The sequence below is a fragment of the Lissotriton helveticus genome, chromosome 3_1 (assembly GCF_964261635.1).
Source record: "Lissotriton helveticus chromosome 3_1, aLisHel1.1, whole genome shotgun sequence".
Taxonomy (NCBI): domain Eukaryota; kingdom Metazoa; phylum Chordata; class Amphibia; order Caudata; family Salamandridae; genus Lissotriton; species Lissotriton helveticus.
The window spans coordinates 483,373,774-483,390,609 of NC_136061.1; the positions used below are offsets into that span (position 1 = coordinate 483,373,774).

Below are 16,836 nucleotides of genomic sequence, written 5' to 3' on the forward strand. Positions count from 1 at the left end.
CTTGAAAGGTGTTCTTTCCATGAGCCAAAGGCCCAATGGTGCAGTTGGGCGAGACGGCCCAACGAACCCTGGAATCGAGAAGCGCAAGCCTTTCTTCGATGCGGGTAACCGGAATTACTGTCAAAGACGATATCAATGCTATGATGAAGGACTGGAAGTTGAAAGGAGATCGGTAACGGGACTGAATGATAAACACATCCGAGCCCGATGGCGGAAAAAACAATCTGAAGATGGAGTCGATGCCCATGCGCACTACGATCTACAGGAGGAGTCATCCAACAGACAAAGACTCTTCCAAGACAAAAACAAAGTGTAATAATCCGGGCCCACCACCAGATGGTGATCTATGCAATAGTGTGAGGTCTGCAGCCCATATGCCGCCAAACATGGTTTTCTCAAGCTCTTTCTGAAACTCTTGTGCTTGGGGTTGTAAACTTAGGGTGGGACAAAGTTGAATTCCATGGGTGCTGTGCATGTTTCGTTGGAGAGATTTGCCTTCTATAGTCTGTCAAAGGTTTTAACTTTAAACTTAGTCACTTTTTAGAAACCAAAATCATTACGCAGGGCCAGGCTCGAAGTTGTAACTGCTGACTTTATTATGAGGTCACATGAACCTTCTTTCAGCGCTGTAAAAAGATGTGAGGGGGCTGGGACTGGCTATCCTGCCCTACTACGGTGCAACCTTCCTGGGCAAGCTTCAGCATATTCTCTCAGTGTCCTAGAAGTGAAAAATTCGATCCCAATAAAACAAGGCCTATCTTACCTTCAGGGGTTTGTTCTAGTTGATATTCAATAAAAAGAGAAGAACATTGCCTCTCTTTCTATGCTCAGTGTACTTTGGAGGCTCCGCAAGGAGGTTTTAAATGGTTACAAAGCAGGTGTGCTGATACGGTAAATTTGTTTCTGTACACTTACTCCTGATATCCTTGTACGTTATTACTGAAGATGTTTGATTGGATTAGGTAAGGACTAAGATACAGTTTGGGCTCAAGATGAGGGATTTCACACATGAGAAAGCTTGATCAAACACAGCAATTGGATAGCAGTTTCATTGACTCGGTTTTTAAACTTGCTACTAATCCCAAACTAGTATAGTACTGAGTGAGTTGCGGCTAGAGAAAGATTGACATGACGTAACAGCGGGACAGCGATCTAGCTGTTTTGGTTGTTTGCTTTACTTATTACTAATCTTGAACCAAGTAACAACAGTATAACAATAGTTAACTGAACCAGCTTAATTTTAGCAGTTGCGGCTAATGTACAAAAGATTAGGTCCTAACAGAGCCTAACTGAACACTAGGGGACTGATCATGATGTGTGTCGGAGATGCCTCCAACCGACATCATCACAGAATCTGGACCAACCGACCTTCGTTTGGCGGTCTCGAACGCTGAATTACAATGCGACCGCACATGATGCGGTCGCATACTCCCATTTCCCTATGGGAGCTTGTGGTGTGGCTGTACACCAGTGATGGGATAATCGAGGCTGCATACAGTTGTAGTACAGTTAGATGTTAAGGGAAATTTAAATCCTCCCTTATCTAGGAGGGAGGATGAGGATCTCACAAGAGGGTCCATTTTTTTCCTGAGCACTCAAGACCTTGATTGGCATCCTATAATAGAAGGTTCTCAGTTAAAAACAGTATGCTTTGTGCATAAAGTACTGCACTACAGATGTCTCTGAAATATCTTCTAGCCTCATCACCTTACTAGATGTTTGAGGTCATATAATAAGAATCTCCTCATCTCTAAGGCTTACAAATACAAATGATTTAGTAGCAGAAGCTACTAAAGCTATTGTGCAAGGTTCTACACTGTGAGGCAATCAAGGGAGAGGATGTGGTGTAACAGTCAGAGCTGTCTACTTCGGAGCTGGGGATCCAGGTTTCAGTCTTGGTGTTGTCTCAACATCCTGTGATTCTGTGCAAATCAATTAATAATCTCCATGCCTATTGACAGTGCCTAGAGACCATCACAGATGATTAGCCATGCAATACAAATCCAGGGCAGAACCAGGGGCGGCTCCTCAATGTGGGCGGAGGTGCATTGCCCAACTGCTTTCTTGCAGTGGGAGAAGCAGAAACATGAAATGGTATTATAAATACCATTTTATATTTCTGCTTCTCAAACTGCGAGAAAGCAGAAGGATTTGGTTGGGGACGGGCGGGTGGGAGGTCCTGCTCTTGGGAAGGGGAGGAGTGGCTTGCCCACTGATGTGGGTGTTGCCTGTTTGGTCGGCCCTCTGGGGCTGACCAAACCAGTCATAGGTACTCTGCCTTTTCTACATGTAGGCTGCATGCAGCTTATATGGAGAAAATAGCCTCCCTGTAGAACCCTGACTGGTTGGAGTCCCGACCAATCACACCGCTGCCATTGCAGCATTTTGATTGGCTTAGGGGAGGGGAGGTAGGCTTCTTGCTTACTGCGTCCAGGAGAGGAGCAGATATGACGCAGGAAAGGCAAAAGTTAACTTTTTTTTAAATGTGTTTTAAATTAAACCTCCCCCCGTCATACGCGACCCCCCGCACCCACACCCTCGAGTCATGCCGGCCACAACTGGACAGTACCTACCTACAAGCTTGAGAAATGGAAAAGGCTTTCTCAAGATTACAGGAAGCATGAAGGCTCAAATCTTACACGCAAGCAGCCTTTGTTTAGAACCTCCCACAGCTATTGCTTAATTCCACAAAACCCTTCCCAGATCTATGCTTTTCTGCACTAATAAGTGAAATGTAGAAATACAGAGCGATGTTGAGACTTTCCTTTGCAAAGAGGAAATGAGATCAAATGCAACACTAATGCAATATTTCTAATGAATGTACGATGCTATAAGGGAGTTACAGTGGTCGTTCTGGTTTTCTCAGAAGGGTCTCAGTAAAAGAATAATTAATTTTTGATAGCCAGAGTCCAGGGACATTGGAGTCATCGAAAGCTAAATTGCGCTAAATTTGATGACAGTGTAAGAAGAAGTTCCAAAATGCAATTAATACTAAAAGTCTTATTTAAAACTTGATGGGCAGCCTATTTCCCTGCAAGGGGAAGCAGTGATTACTGTCACCACACTGATAGAGAACCATCTGCCATATTTAGAGATCCTCGCCTGCCGGTCAGAGATATCATTACTGCCAAGGGAGCCATCGCAGTGAAATTTACCAAGCGGACACCATGTTACAGCGCTTCTATTTCTGAATTTCAATTAGGATATTGGTACTCCTAAAGTATGGGTTTTAGCGGCTTATTTACAAACCCTTTGTGTGACGTACCAGCAGTGCAAGGGACTAGTAAATAAGCCTGTTATTCTTCCCAAATAGGTTTCCTAGTAGGTAATAAATTGGCCTACCTCAAGATAATAAGATATTAATGAGGTGGATCGCAATTTGTGACTCATTAGGAAGCGCTGCCATCGCAGGGATGGTGGCCTTCTGAGGTCAGTGGGCCACAATGTCTGTGATTGCTTTTTAAGAAAGCAATCTCATTTGTTTTAATGCAGCCCATTTTCATTAAAAGAAAACGGGATGAATCTTAAAAAGAAAATGTTGAATTTTTATGAGCAGGCGTGATCACATGAACCACTGCCTGCTCTTAAATCTTTTTTTTATATTATCAAATGGGAAGGGGTCCCAGCGGTTACCACCCCTTTTAAACTGGTGATAAAGTATTACTGTTTGCGACCAGAATTCGGTCACAAAATAGTAATACATACCATACCAATTCAGTATTTGGAAGGGACACCCTGAACACGCCCCTTCCAAATAACGAATGATAAATGCAAATTGCAATTCGGCAACAAGTTACAAAATCACTTTTTTCCTTATGTACATTTTAAAGGAAATGTTTTCACTTGAAACATCCCAATTGTGTGGATCTGGCATTTCCAACACACAAATGCTTTGTACATCTGTCCCAAATATTTTAAATCAAGTATTTGGTGTAATGCCATTTAATACAGATGTATTCACCTGATAGGAGTTGGGATTATTAACCATTACGGATATAAGTAACAATTCAGTGTTCACTCATTTTTACTTTACTGCCTTCAGACAGTGCACCAGGTATAGTACATACGTTTGCGTCAATGGGAATAGAGGCAGATAAGCAGTTTCATGGGTAGATTTATATGGTTTTGTTTTTTAGAATTCAAATTGTGAAATGAAGGAAATGCTAGGAGGAAATAATATGCAAACAACTTGTTAAAGTGTTCATAAAAAAAGCTCTAATGCATTAGATGTAGTGGGGAGATACATTCTAAATAAATAGTTTGGTTGTTATATAAAGATTAATATTCATGTTTTTGAAGTCAGTAAAATTAATCAGAAGGAAAATCTGTTTATAATGTAACAATTCTGAGAATGGTGAGAAGTCCTGAGGTTAACCATAACAATAATGATTACAATTTAGGGCACATTAGAAAAGTGTGGTAATTATTCTTTAAAGAAACATTACACAAGCACATGTACATAATATATAGACTGAAGTCCTGCAACAAACATTAAAAGAAACTTGTCAAGACCTTGTCATAGACCTTTCAGGTTCTGATTGGGGCAGAAACTTTGAGATTTCTTAGATCTTCATGAATGCATTTATCACACATTACCACTAGACATTCTTTTTTGACAGATTCACCACCAGATTGGAAATAGATGTTCTCTCTTTCTGAACTGACGAGCTAGGCACATTAGTCCAGAATGCTAGAGAATGCAGCATTTATCAAACATGTCTATGAGGCCATCGTATACATCCTCCATGATGATACAGCCTCATCTTAGTGAGGAGTGAACCTAAATCCAGTAAGATTGCACCTATTTATTAAATATTGGCCAGCACTAAGTTCTACTGAGCACTATTGCAAAAGGGGACATTTAGCACAATTGGTACTGTAAGGCTACAAAGCTGACTATTCCAGTGGACAGTATAAAAACGGTCCTATCAACATGTGGCTTTGCTTCATGCAAAGAGGGTACATCCTACTTTACCCGGTGGAGATTCTCATTATAGCCTAAGCATAAAAAAAGGATCTTGTTAGTCCTTTAGCTGCAGGTATGTCTAATAAAAGTTTGCTCTACCTGAGCATTTCACTATTACAGAACATGGGCTAGACTGAACCTTTACTCAAGTGATGTTGAAAAGGAAGAGCTCAAAAGAGGTTGTCTACATTGATACGGCTACAGCTGGTGGTGTTGGGAGGGATCAAGAAAAGTCCCAACCATTTTGGAGTCTCCCAGGTTGCAGTCTTAAAATTAGAGAAGGGTTCAATAGACCAGGGTCAAACAAAATAGTTAGGGTCTCACTTCCTCAGGGAGCCATTTTGGTGAGAAAAGGATGCACTGAACCTTCTTAGCACCCATCCCGATTTAGAGATATTTTAATATGCAACAACCTCTACCCAGGAACTACAGCTCGCCCCTAATCTATCACCGATCTTTGCTGAAGCAAATATTCAAAATGGGGCCAAGAGATAAATATCTCTTTTCACTCATTTGTTTTTCAGTTTTCATTTTTAGCTCGCTTTTCCTCTACTAGGCTGTCCATTCTACAGAAGAATTTTACTTTTTAGTATAATCTATAATGTAAAGCTACATTTGAAGCAAACGATGAGTTAAATTAATTAATAGAGGGCTCAGCTGTTACTAAAGCGATAACTACCCAACTTTGCCAAGACAATTCAAGAAATTATCAAAATAGATTAGCGTGCCTCTGACTCCTGCTGCCTTAGTTACTGAAAGTTCCACCAGGGTAGATGTGCTTAGCATCTCTAAGTTAGGTAATTCCCTCTAATGGTTTACAACAGTCATTTTCTTATAAGCAGAAGAATTTCAAAAGCACTAGCCCATGGGAAAATGGAGACCATTCTTATGGCCATCAATACTTTTTCGAAAAGCAGCACATTTGTTTACTGAAACGTGGGACCAACTTTTCATTAATAATCACTTGAATTTATGAAAAGGAGGGAGGCCTGCCAGCAGCACCTGTTCCTTTCTTGCACATTCAATTCCAGTTTTACACTAGACAGCTAATCACATCTGTTTGCTGATATCACATCCGGATGACTTGTGATTAATGTACTGAAATGGTGCTTTGTTCGGAATCCATATGCATAACCAGCAAAGGGACCTTCATATTTCTCAAAATTCTGTTCTCTGAATAATTTCCAGATGTTTTTTGCCATTCTCAGTAACAGCCCATCGAATATTATGTTGGATCATTTGAGGACATTGACGGCTTAGGAGGACTGCCCAATCTTTTCAGTCTGCCTGTACATAGAAAGGTACTGAGCGCACACACACAAAAGTTTCTTAAGTATTGGTTGGCCTGAATCACCCTTGTTAGCGGATGAAAGTGTGTCCAACTTCTGATATCAATAGGCCATCTGGCACCTTCCTTCTTTGATGGTGAGGTGTAATATCATGGGCTAGGCTGAAATGTCTCTTTCAGGGAAATGCAAGTGATTTAATTTCTACACTTAAAATCTTGAAATAAAATTAGATTCTGCAATGGTCATACCCTGTGTGAGCACTGATCAAAGGGCTTCACAATAAAAAGAGGATACATATTTGCCCTATTTTTTGCATTGCACCGTCTGCTGTGCTATTTCAAAGTGGACTAACAAGGAAGGGGAGTTAAAGAAGTGCATAGGAGAAGGTGTGGCCCTTTGCACGACCGTCTTGCCTGCAAACAACATACTTTGGGGCATATTACCAAGGGTGGCGATAGGCAATTATCGCTGGTTTAGCGGTCGTTTTCGGCCGCTAAGCGACGATAATTCTATCGCTCTATTAGCAAGATGTCGCTAACTGATGTCAGCGACAGCTTTTAGGCGATAGCGAGCGGTTTGGGGCCCGCTTTGTATGTCAGCGATATTTATCGCTAATGACATGGAAAGTGGGCATACCCAACCTGTTAGCAACTGAAAGCATTTGCTAACGTCGCTGTCGCCTATTAGCAAGGCAGGCGTAGCGATGGAAATATTCCCGTTATTGCCAAAAACCAACGCCTGCTCAGACCAGTTCTTAGCCATGTCATCCAATGGGAGGTGGATAACATGGCTAAGAGCATTTTGTCGCTAATGCGTGAATATCGCTGTATTCTCAGCGATATTCACGCTATTGCTGGATATTTTAGCACAATGGAGAAAAACGTTTCTAATAGCATGTTTTCTCCGCTAACATATCCAGCGATAGGCAGCGATAAAAAAAATCGCCGTGAACCTATTTAGCGATAAATATCGCTACTTGTTGGTAATATGGCCCTTTGTGCTCAAAAGGGGTTCTCAAATAATTAACTTTGTGCTCACATAGGCGGTCACAGAATTCTCAAGCAGTTGACCTATAGCATATTATGAGGTCCCAAGATGCAGAGTGAATAATTACAATGGAATTTTGCCCACCTGAAAATATGCTGTATATTCTTACTGTATTAATGTGTGTTCACTCTTGGTGATCAAATCTAGGTCATTGACTATCACAAATATTAACTTCTTACAATATCATAGCAATATTTGTTAAGCATCATTACAAGAATTGCTAAATGTACTGCATGTTTTTCATCAAGAGAATTTCAGGAACATATGATACTAGCAAAAAGAACACACACATATGCAGCCACCTTTCCTTATGAAAATATTGCTAAACTTTATCTCTCGTGTTTTCACAAACATTGTGATCAAGAAGTATTTAATTCCAATACATGTATACTTTACCTTTGTGCCAGGAGTGCCTGGGAAACCAGGAGGCCCAGTCAATCCAAGAGGACCCTATGAAACAAAAAATAATATTAATGCACATTCTATAAAGTAAGGGCAATCATATGTCTAGGCAGGATATCAAACACAAGTGATGGAGTACTATTGTGAATTAGTGGACTATCATCATAAGATAAAGCAGGCGAAGGAGCCTTCTCCTACGTCGCAGCAAAGACATGGAAAAAGCTACTAGTCAACATATCAGACGCTCCCCCAACCTGCACACCTTCAGGAAGTGCCTCAAGACCTGGCCCTTCAACTGATCCAGAGCAGCACCCACCACCCATCCCCCCAGTACCTTGAGACCCTCACAGGTGAATAGCGCGCTTTATAAACCCCTGATTGATTGATTGAATGAATGTGTCATAGGTACATGTTGTATGTCCCCTCTTTGTTGTGAAATCCTGTTTGCAATTCCAGCAAGATTTGTCTACTTTTCGCATGCAGTAGAGAATGCAAGGCAGATATATATACACACACACATATATATATATATATATATTTTTATATCTATATATCTCTCTCTCTATATATATATATATATAGATATATATATATATATAAATATAGAGAGATATATATATATATATGGCCACAACATGAAAATCACATGATCTCAGTACATAGTTTGGTGTTTTTTATGAGAACCACTTTTCGAGATATGGGTTGTGAAGCCCAAATCAAGGAGAATGTTCTGTTAAATTAATTTTTGTGGTAATCAAAACTAGGGTAATTCATTATGGAGCTACCACCAGTAGAACCACTGGGCCATCTTAAAGGATCATTTTTGAATAACACTGCACTGAATGTCCTGCTAAAAATCTCAGAGATTTGTTTTTATGCATCACTACGTATTTCTTGCCACGCTGGTCTCACCATTGTGTCTCAAAGATTCGCCCATGACCCTGGCCATTCTTCTGTTAGTGTTACAAACTAGTGTTTGAGCTGAATATCTTTTAGTTAGATTAAATGAACGTGTATTTTATATAACGCTAAACTGAAGTATGGTGTGTGATGCAGCCAGCAGTGCCCACCAGATGTGAATTTGTTGTACCAGAATTGCCTTTCACAATCTAAGTCTTTTCCAATTCACTTGTACTATCTCACACAAAAGAGAAAACATAAAAATTACCAATAATATTATTTCTATGTGCTTGACTTACAGAATAGAGATCTAAAATGCTACAATCTATAGCCAGGCATTACTATAATATGTAGGGTTGAACTCATAGCAGACTAATAAAATCAACTCAGATGTTCGGGATATACACAAAATAAATATGTATGAAGTTAATTTATAAATACATATACAGGAAGATAATATTTGCATGTCTAGATAACTATTAGAATATCTTCAAACAATAGTTTTAAGATGAGGGTCCAAAGACAGGTTTCTCAGGGGTGACGTGAGGGAATCTCTCAGAGCCGAGGTTCCATTCAATACCTATTCTCAAATAATGTGGGTTTCAGACATATGCTATTTTGTAAAAGGAAGTAGATTAGGGTTGTTTTCTACACTACACTGGGATTTGTGTAGAGAAATACTTTTATATTTTTAAGTTACTTGAACATTTTATTAGCAATCACTTCATGACAGTATTGGAACACAACGTAACAAATTCAATGTTGAATCACACTTACCATTGATCCAGCTTGACCAGCAAGGCCAGGATTTCCACGTGTTCCCTAGAATTGAAAGAGCAAACTATTTGAAAAACAATGTGCAATTTCTTCCAGAAGTAAGTGATGCATGAGCTATAATATGGTTAAATATGTTCATACAACTTTAGCGAATGCCGTTTGAATGTTACACTGTGGTCTCTTAGTTGGATAGAAGGGATGTCATCTGTCACCCTTGTAGATGTAGCAAAGCAGAACAAGCAGCATCTCTACTCTAATATCCCTACTTTTTAAGAAAGATTACTTGTTGTAATGAAACAGTGGGTTCCATCACCATACACCATATGGTGGCAATTGCTGCTTAATAAGGAAATACACTAATTCAACATGTGCGTAGCATTTATTAGCACACATTTGGCATTCTTCAAAGGGGAAACAACCTACACTATCTGTATTACAAATACAGTATATATGGGGCGGTTACAAATGACATATTGATGCTTTGTGAGAAAACTGGGGTTCAAAGAATCAGAAAATGTTATGATGTGTCAATCTAAAATGTCCAGTGGGTTAAACTGGTTCACTCTAACAATAGTTGCTTAGACTTTCAAAGCAACTCAAATGCACAGTGGGTTAGGGGAGATGAATCTCTGAGACTTTGTACAGAGTCTCAGAGAGAGTTTAGATGTACAGTATTGAATATTTGGAGAAACAGACTAGAGGGAGAATCAGAAAAGAAAAGTAGTTAATAGTACTGAAAAGGCGATGCTATGTAATGATATACTATAGTCATTTTCCTTCTCATACAAATATCAAACCAATTCAGGGATCAAATATTCCCCATTCCTAAGTGTCTATGCCACTACACATAAAGCAGTATTACCTCAGCTTACCCTCAAACAGATGGTGCTCATAAGATGTTTGGAACAACAAATATGGCTGCCAATAAGCACCATGCCGTCCCCGCTCATGACAATGAGGACTTCATTTTAAATCATGGATACAAGGGAGTACAGAATCCTCACTTATATGAACACGCACAGAGCCGGTGTACTCCCAGTGACTTAGAATTCTCAACCTATTATGCAATAAATGTAAACATTGTACGCTGTTTTTTTAAATCCTGAGTGGGAAATGAATTACACTTTTTCACTGACTGCAGGATCAGTTTGCGACTTTACTTGCAGAACATAATTTAACCAAGTTAAGGTGAATGCTCATGGTTATCGCCATTTGTATAGCTTACAGGAGATGCAGCAATAGGAAAAGGGAATCTTTCACTTACAGGAACACCCTGTGGCCCTGGTCGACCTCTTTCACCTGGCATGCCCCTGGGGCCCTGTAACAAAGGGGTTCTTGTATTAAAACACTGAGAGCAATATTTCAATGAAATAGAAAGCACCAAAAACATTTTTAAGTGACATGAAAGTATTTATGGATTAACAAATAGTGTGAAAAACAATTATTTGAACATGGCATCCACTCATAAAATTGAAGAGGAACAGTGGTATTCCATGGATCGATTAATGCTGATAGGAATAAAGGAAGAGCATCACATTGCCAATAATGGCACAATTTTCTACATTCAGTCACAGACAAATTGCTTAAACATATACACCTACAAATCAAATAAAAACATTATAATTCAATCAAACAATAGATGATATTAGTTCAAATACTAAAATTATATCTACAATTGACAATGTTTACATTAATAGACCCTGCAACTGCTATTGCTGAATTTAGAAGAAGTAGCAAAAAACTTTATAATTGCAGGCCTAATGTTTCTGGATAAGCCACTCACAGTGTAAGTATTTGCTTAAGGCAAACACATTAGCCAAGAAGTATCAGATTGTAAGATCAGCGATGTGAACATACACTGGTGTATACCCAAATGAAAACAAATAGGGCGGGTCCACTTCCTCCTAGCTATAAAGTATGCTAGGCAGAAGAATAATACATGTTCTATATTCTCGACTGCGGAACAGTTACAAAGTGGGCAGTGCATGTATGAGGATTGTAGAGTGGACAAACTTGAAGTAACACTTTTGATATGCAAAGTTCCTGACTGAAACTTCATGAACAAAATCTTTGCTAGGGGCGGATAGATCTCATTGCAAATATCTCAAAGAAAGGCGAGGATTTATGCTCCAAATACTTGGTAGTGAGGCTCCCATCTGTGGTTTTCTGGTGTATCTGGTCTATGACATATAGCCAGTATGATTTCTTTAATAATAGGCTTAACTAATGGAGTTAAGAATGGGGGATAAATCCACCAACTTCTTAATCCTAATGTGCCTAACACAGATTTTACATGGCAGAGGCAAGGTATAGTACTAAACTTGCAAGATTAAACTATTTCAGAAAGACATGCCCTGTTGGAGGATAATTCATTCATTGTCCAAACATGTACCCAAAATAAAAGCAGCCAAGTGCTCAATTCTTCATCACTCTATGTTAGAAAACAATGGGATCATAGAGATCTAGTGAACCAATTTCTGGTACTATCAGACTTAATGTATTTACATAGCCCCAAATTTCAGCCGAGTAAAGAGCTGCTGTCTGAGTCTTGCTTTATAAATCTCCAAGGTTGTGGTTACTGGTCTAGTGATTGATGCACGTGAGAACCTTAAGACTGCACCATCACTATGCTGCAGCATAGTATCTACTTTTCTCCATTTGGAACCCCCAACACAATCTATTGTCAATTTTTATACACAGATATTTAAAGCTCACCACCTGTTCAAGTTATATAGTGCCTATGCAAATGTTAACCTTAAAAGATCTACATATATTCAAGGTCATATATTTAGTTTTTGAGGCACTGATTTCCAGGCCCTTGTAATTGCAATAGTCTTTGAATTTAACTAGAAGGGTTTGTAAGCTCCTGGAAATTCTAAATAAGATAAGGGTATCATCTGCAAAACAGAATGCAGGTATAGAGGAATTATTTAATTTGGGGGAGTTGCGAATACAGCCTACCAGATCTTTAAAAAACATTGTTAATAAAGAGGGAGGAAAGAGTGGGGGCAAGAACACACCCTTGTCTCACCTCTCTTTCCACAGAAATAGGCTCTTTAAGCTCGCCCTGTTTGCCCCAATGCACTTGAAAATAGTTGTTCTTATGCAACCTAATAATGACCAATAGTAGAGGGGCAGGCAGACCCATTAGACTAACAGTTTTCCAGAGTATGTGCCTTGGGAACTGATCAAAAGCTGACTGGATGCTGACAAATGCAATAGGAGAATAATCCTTAAAATTGTATTTCCAGTAAATTAGTGCAAAACGGAACATCTGGTCAACTGTACCTACTTTGGGTTTAAAGCCTGCCTGAAAAGAGGATAAGATGTTATCTGTCATCCACTGTTCAAGTTTATTCAAAACCTATCCGGCAAAGATCTTCTGGAGATTATACACTAGGCTTATCGGTCAGTAGTTTTATGATATTGCCCTGTGCCTTTTTTGCATAAAAGACACAATTTCAGCCCCACGCCAGGATTCAGGGATCTCCGCTCCATTGAATATAGCAGAAAAAGTTTGTGTAGGGGGACCATATTTGCGGATCACACCGAAAAAGGTAAGGTCCAGGTGCTTTGCCTGGTTTTACTGTGTCAATCGCAGTTAGTGTATCAGCCTTGGAAAAAAATAGAATGCATCAGCAGTAGAGGCACAAAGTCCATAGGGCACATGGGAATCTGTTGCCAGGGAGTCATGGAATGCACGTTCACAGGAATAGGGACTCTCAAAATCAGAGACCCCTACCGTAGGTTGCATCGAATAATCAAAGGGACTGCTATATTGTTTTCTAGCATCTGCAATTATATGACAAAAGGATGTCACATGTTAAGTCCTCAAAGCCTCCTAGAGGTTCATCCAGACAGCCTCATCTCATTCCCTTTTACTTTTGTTAACTGTATTCCTATAATCAGATCTAGCTTTCCTGGTTTTAGGTGGAATGCAGGATTTAATTGCACAAATGAGAGATGATTTCGCTTTATGGCATTCCATGTTGTGCCATGGATTTCTCTTCCTGCTAGCAAGTGAATAGATGGTAAACCTTGAATGGGCTGTTGGAAAAGATTCCTTAGTTGATCAAATAGTTGTTGATGAATGGTAGCTATAGGAAGAACGTACTTTAGAAGATTGTGATGGGATCTCTGAGAGCCATAGTTCCATTCAGTCCCTATTCTTAAATGTCGGTTTCAGGCATATGCCACTTATTAAAAGAAAGAAAGAGTAGACACAGACTGGGGGAATTTACCATTCTACACTACAGTTGCATTTGTGTGGAGACCTTTTTTATATGCTACTTGGAAATTGTATCACCAATCTCCACATGACATTATTGGAACACCCTGTCATAAACTCACTGTTGAATCACAATTACCATTGGTACAGCAAGCCGAGCAAGGGTCTTATTAAAAAGATTAAGAATATCTGTTTGAAATTCATGGTTAGCTAACACCTTTGGCCATTTAATTGATCTATAGTTATTACTGACAAGGGTCTCTATATGGCTTAAGCTGTTTTGCTCAGGATGATCGTGAACCAGCCAGGAGCTAGACTAGACTGAAATAGCAATGATAGCTATCAGTTCTTGGACTTAGTCAAAAAATCAAGCATGTTATTCCACAGAGCTGAATCTAAAAGAGGATAATCTATCCTGCTTTTACACATTCCTCGCTTTAAGATGTATGATCTTGCTTGGTCAGATTTGTATTGACCATTGCAGGACCTCACACTGTGGGAAAGACTCATTTGGGAAAGCTAAACTACACATATGGTGGAAGATGCAAATAGGGGTCACGTAAAGGAATACCCCTTACTTCATCTTTCTCTTCCACTACATGATTTGTACTCTCTAGCGGCTCAAGATTTGGCAGTAAAATCTCCACCAATCAAAATAGGTGGTCTAGATCTTAAGTCATAAATGTGTAAATTAACAAGAGCAATAGTAGAGGACTCCTTATTGTGAGAGAGTGGGCGATTATAAACTGAATAAAGATTTGCCCACAGGCTTCGAGGTCCATAAAGGTGCAGGCCCAGTATTCCAGAGGAGTCAATATTTAATAGTTAAATTCAGTGATATCTTAACCCAGAAAATCAACCCACCCAAACCTTTTCCTGATGCAGAAGGTTGTGCGCCAATGAAAATGGTAGGTAACCCATTCTGTGGATAGGCTCAGTTGGCCATGTTTCCTTAAATATTAATACATGATAGTTATCTACCATGTCAAGCCATGCCTGTTCAAGTAGCTTGAAACGTAGTCCCTCTATATTACATGCCAGTAGTTTAAACAACTGTTCCTCAGCTGGCTTCTGAGAAAGACAGCAGTTTCCAGAGGAGGACATACTCAATACTCTATCTATGGCCTTACGTGGCCTGTTAGCTTGAGGATAAACTAACTAGGATCATGAACCTAAGTCTTATTTTTGGTTTTGCCAACACTAGAAGACACTGATTTTCATAGGTTTGTGCGTATATATTTTTTCTCTTTGATTACCCCCAAAGTGTGAACACTCGGACACCTCATAATCATGTACATATCCTACTAACCACAATACCCATTATGTATTAGGGTACAGTAAATGTTAACGCTCATGCTCGTTAATTATGCACTGCACTCAGTGCAATATTGTTCACAGTGCTAAATTACCAATTATGGGTCTCGTGCAGGACTGTGTAATAATGCTCTGCCATATGCATTGGAAATGCAAACTGATTGCTTAGGCAGGGGCTTAGCGAAGTTCTGATTCCAACATATGCTTGAGAGAGTTACATACCCTGTTTGTGGTCTTGACATTGAGTTTCCCTTGTATGTCCTGTTCATGAATTTTAACTCTGGATATCGGACAAAAAATCAATATGTAAATCTACTAATGCAGATTGTGGACACTGTTGACTAATATGCCCCCAATGTTTTAATTTTGAAAAGAGTTTATTACATCTAGGTGGTGGTATATGGTATTTCTCAACATGAATGAATTTTATGAAATTAATCAACATAACGGAACATTGGGTGAAATTACTTCAAATGAACTATTAAACAGCTCATGACAACCAAAAGCCCGGCTACACTAACTGTGAAAGAACCTACCCGAAAGATATATTTTTCTAACTTTGCAATAAAAGCACAAAGACATTTTATGGTTACAAGACAAATGTGAGAGTGAAAATAGAATTAGGAGTTGCAGTTACACAATATATATTTGCAGATATTATGTAAATGTATAAGCCTATTCGTAATGTGCAACTAATCAACTTTGAAATTGAGAAAAGTTTTGGTTCTACTAAAGGTGTAACTAGATCCACAACAGGGACCTCAGGCAAGTTACTGGTAAGTTTAGGCAAATGAAGACTCCAGTTCAGTCTGTAGTATGTGAATAGGCTAAGACGCAAATGTAGTCAACCCTTGTTCAGTTATCCTTTAAGTTACTCTTGTGGGTATGGTCTTGCTGATCTCCAACTCATATATGGCATTTTGATGTATTTTACGTTAGAACTATTCTTCATGGAAATGTACATGTAATGCAGGTCTCCTTTTTGGAGAATAGCCATGTTTTGTGTGTCAGTGGTAAGTGAGGTATGCTGTCCATAGAAGACTCTATTTCTGCCAGTGGCATCAGGGCCGGACTGGCTACCGGGCAGTTGTGTGTGCTGCCGAGCAGGGGGGTGATTTTGTTGATGGGGACCTGTGTGTGCAAAACAAAATTCGTTTTGCTTTTTTTATTTCAAAGCGCACGCAGGTCCCCATCAATGAAATAAGCCTACATCACAGAGAAATTAGCCCCCAGCTCGGCAGCACACACAACTGCCCGGTAGCCAGTCCGGCCCTGAGTGGCATTGATGCAGTGTAATAAACATGCAGCTATCATGTTCATTACCAACGGACCGATTTAGATCCTTGCAGATGTGGTACTTCTTAACAAACGTGACGTATGTCCTTTCTGCCGTATTACAAGTGCATTAAATCCTGTGACACTTGAAAAATAGTGGACGGGATATCGGTCACATTTGTGGCGGAGTATCCCATCCACCAAGCTCTAAATCAGACCCGAAGTTCTTCACACTAACATGGATGACCTTGTGAAGCCTGCTCTATATAGATAGGCCATGCAAATATGTTACTCATGTTAATAAGTACAATGTGAATATTTTGAATTATGCAAGCACTTTGGAATTCTGCACCATTCAGCAGTGTCCATTAATTTGTCTTCATTTTCCTTTAACTTTGCTATAGTTTTTATCATTTCTGTGTGAATTTGTTTGATATTTTACAGTTTGGTGACTCATCAAATGAAAGGGTGCATGATATGCTCACAATGCAAAGTAATGCATATCCTTGAGTTATTAAAGAACCATCTCATCACTTCTTTTTCAAGATTTTATTTGGAAAATGTTATTATTTGAATGGCACCAGTAATTCACATTTTTAGGGAATATCCCCTTCAGACATTTTAACAGGCAGGTTATC

General features: G+C 39.4%; 1 protein-coding gene across 1 annotated transcript in view; it reads right to left on the reverse strand.

Annotated features, from left to right (window-relative positions):
- COL5A2 (collagen type V alpha 2 chain) overlaps positions 1 to 16,836 on the reverse strand; it is a 383,714-nt gene that overhangs the window by 127,116 nt on the left and 239,762 nt on the right. Inside the window, exons 14-16 of the mRNA XM_078680359.1 lie at positions 10,646 to 10,699; positions 9,382 to 9,426; positions 7,699 to 7,752 (exon numbers count right to left, since the gene is read on the reverse strand). Of these exons, the coding sequence (XP_078536485.1) occupies positions 7,699 to 7,752; positions 9,382 to 9,426; positions 10,646 to 10,699 (153 nt within the window). The remainder of the gene's footprint in view (positions 1 to 7,698; positions 7,753 to 9,381; positions 9,427 to 10,645; positions 10,700 to 16,836) is intronic.